Source organism: Hyalella azteca, unplaced genomic scaffold, assembly GCF_000764305.2.
Source record: "Hyalella azteca isolate HAZT.00-mixed unplaced genomic scaffold, Hazt_2.0.2 contig11102, whole genome shotgun sequence".
In the NCBI taxonomy this organism is placed as follows: Eukaryota; Metazoa; Arthropoda; class Malacostraca; order Amphipoda; family Hyalellidae; genus Hyalella; species Hyalella azteca.
The window spans coordinates 2,320-5,529 of NW_025941111.1; the positions used below are offsets into that span (position 1 = coordinate 2,320).

The following is a 3,210-nucleotide window of genomic DNA, read 5'->3' on the forward strand; positions in this document are numbered from 1 at the left end:
ATTCACTGCATGAGATCCGAGATATTTCTTCGATAATTACATGAACATGATTCTTTTGAGGTAATATGAATTAGGTTCCAGGTAAATAGTTGCTGAAAATTCCAGTTTGCCGCTGACCATCAATGGAGAGATAAATATGAATGTTAATCACTGGAGGAAAATATATAGAGGAAAAGTTTAAGGACGGTGTTACTGTGAAAGGAGAAGCGTGAAAGAAGCTAAAATTCACGTAAAAGAAGTACAAAATGAGGGGATTACATTGATCTAACGGAGATGCGTTNATTCATAAGTTATTCATGAGTTTCAATGATTTAATGTGCCAAAAAATGATTTTGACATCAAAATTAATTTATCATTTCTTGATTTATCAAAGTGATTTGACAAATCAACGGTTACGCTCAAATCACTCAAGTCATTTTGAGTGATTGAACGGTTACAAAATATTCAGATTATCTAAAATGTCAAGGATTGAGGAGAAAAAAATCGTGAATCCTATCTATAAATTATCAATTTTTCTCGCTAATTTCTCGTCGAATCGTCCGCTACTTGCTTGTAATTGTTCAAATAACCATTACCTAATTCATTCAACAATAATATCACAATTGTCTTCAAGAACAGTGAGAAACGAAAATAATTAAACCTTATAATGTTATATTAAATTATGAAACCTTATAATCATTATATTAAATTATGAAACCTTATAGTCATTATATTAAATTATGAAACCTTATAATAATTATTCTATATTATGAAACCTTATAATCATTATATTATATCATGAAACCTTAACTTAATTATATTTTAACCAGGTACACTCCCCCAAACCCACCATGGGGAAAGAAACGAAGGTGATGCAAGTGACCCCAGCAGACGACACAAACCCTGATGAAGGGGGCAACACGCGCGGGACGTGGGACAGTCAGTGCGAGTTTTTCCTCTCGTGTCTTGGATACGCTGTGGGGTTCGGCAACGTCTGGAGGTTCCCATACCTCGCCTACAAGAACGGCGGAGGTGGTGGCTTGCATATAAGATTGTGTGACATGATGGAATTTGAAGAGTTGCTTCAACATTTTTGTTGCTATAAGGCTTTGCTTGTTTCAGACATTATTGTTCTGGAAAATTTGCATTGTTTGTTCAGTAAAACCATAGCTAAATATTTACTTAAAATGAGCTAAATGTTTACTTCATGAGCTTCATTTGAGAAAAATTATAGCTCTATGCGCACCTACATATACTCAACGGTTAACGGTACAACGCTACGGTGAATTTAACGAAAAAAGTTCGAATAAGCAGACTTACGCCCAGGGTCAATTTGTACTGAAAACTGATATTTCGGTTCTCCTGACCTGGTGTATAATGTAGCATGAACTGTATTAAGCTGATATACTACATTCAGATCACTCTACGATTTTCATTATAAATATATTATACAGCATAAATTGCGTTGGTAGTCATACAAGATTCAGAACACTACACAATCTCCATTATACATACTTTATAAAATCATGTTTCTTTTAGGCAGTCATACAAAGTTCAGGATAATATAGATTATACAACTGCCGTCATGCATACATTTTAAAGCACAAACTGGTACACATAAAAAATAAGAAAGGAATATATTATAAAAAAATATTATTTAAATTATTTTATTATTATTAAAAATCTTTTCAAAAATAAAAAGACAAGATATATTATTGTATCTTGTGTGTCCAGCGATCTTCCTGCTGCCGTACACGATCATGCTGCTGGTGGCTGGGCTGCCGCTGTTCTTCCTGGAGCTTTCGTTAGGACAGTTCACCAGCCTCGGCCCCAACAAACTGTTCCTTAGCCTGTCTCCAATTTTTATGGGTAATTAATAAACATATAATAGTAAATTAGGTCTCCATCTAGAATATTATCAAAATATTAAACGNAAAATGCGCAAATCAGAAACACCGGAACTGGAAGCTAAAACTTTGAAGTCACTGTCAGAAACTGGAACATCGCACTGCTCGGCGTGAACCCGCACAGCCGAATGAGGTGGGCGCGACAGTAAGTTACCAGTTCTACAACTCCTGCCCCTATGTTCTGCGACCCGAGAATAAAGATTGCGAGACGTCATTCCGACGTACGCAGATGCACATCGTGCACAACTATATTTATAAACTAGGGACGCTCGCATATGCACAGGGAGAGTATCTTTATACCTAAAAAAGAACCGATTTTAAATGGTTGACCAATATGACACGAAGATTAACATTTGCGAAATACTTAGAAAACAAAAGTTTTTAGCTCTCTTGACATAGTTTCGGATGCAGGGCCGAAATATGGAAGAGAGCAATAAACAGTTTTCTTTGCTATTAAGTTTTTAGTGAATTTGCGATTCAAGCAAACGAGTGATATTATTACTTTTAAGATTACATCATACAAATGCCTAGATTTTGGGAAAAATGTTACCCAAATAACAAATATGAAATGAAATTAAAGTAGTCTCACCCATAATGCAATCACGTTCATGAACGACGTTGAATGTTGGTTATTGACATAAGAGCCGAATTTAAATTATGTTAGAAATAATGTGAAATTGCACTAAACAATAATTCGCAATTTAAAAAGATTGCCATTTTAAGAGCTAACGCCTGAACATTTGAGAAAATCCAAAGCTGAAATTAACCATTATATACGATGAATTTTGGGTCCTACAACCGGCGAGTTGATTGTTAATGCTAAGTGTGCGGGATCGGATGCCTGCCTTGATTATTTTTAGATGCAGGAATCGAAGGCTGTGTTATTTTTTCATGCAAAAATGGAGGCAATGTTATTCATAATGAAGGAATCAGAGGTAGTGCTTTTTTCATGCAGAAATCGGATTCTGCTTCATTTTTAAATTCAGGCATTGGCTGCTGTTATTTTTCTATATGGGAATTGGATGCTCTGACATTTTTATGACTCAGCATCCGGAACTGTGGTATGTGTGGAGGAGAATCGGATTCTGTTATATATAGAAATACACCAGTAGGATACTTTGTTTTTTCTAATTTGAGGATTAAAAGAGTACCTATGGTATTTCTAGCGCATTTTCTCATTTATGGAAAAAATGCCCGATTGTGCTCGCCATGTCCGTCCGTCTGTCTGTCCGTCTGTCAGTCCGCCTGTCTGTCCGTCTGTCAGTCCGTCTGTCCATCTGTCTGCCCGTCCGTGACTTCACGTTTTCGTAGACGATAAAATGCA

The 3,210-nt window shown here is 36.0% G+C and overlaps 1 protein-coding gene across 1 annotated transcript; it reads left to right on the top strand.

Moving 5' to 3' along the window:
• Positions 1-814: 814 nt before the first annotated feature.
• Positions 815-1,848, top strand: LOC108678395 (sodium-dependent proline transporter-like; the record flags this gene model as incomplete). Its single annotated transcript, XM_018166811.2, has 2 exons — positions 815-1,011; positions 1,714-1,848. Coding segments are annotated over exons 1-2 (316 nt in total), but the record flags the coding sequence as incomplete, so codon positions are not given.
• Between the last annotated feature and the right edge of the window lie 1,362 nt (positions 1,849-3,210).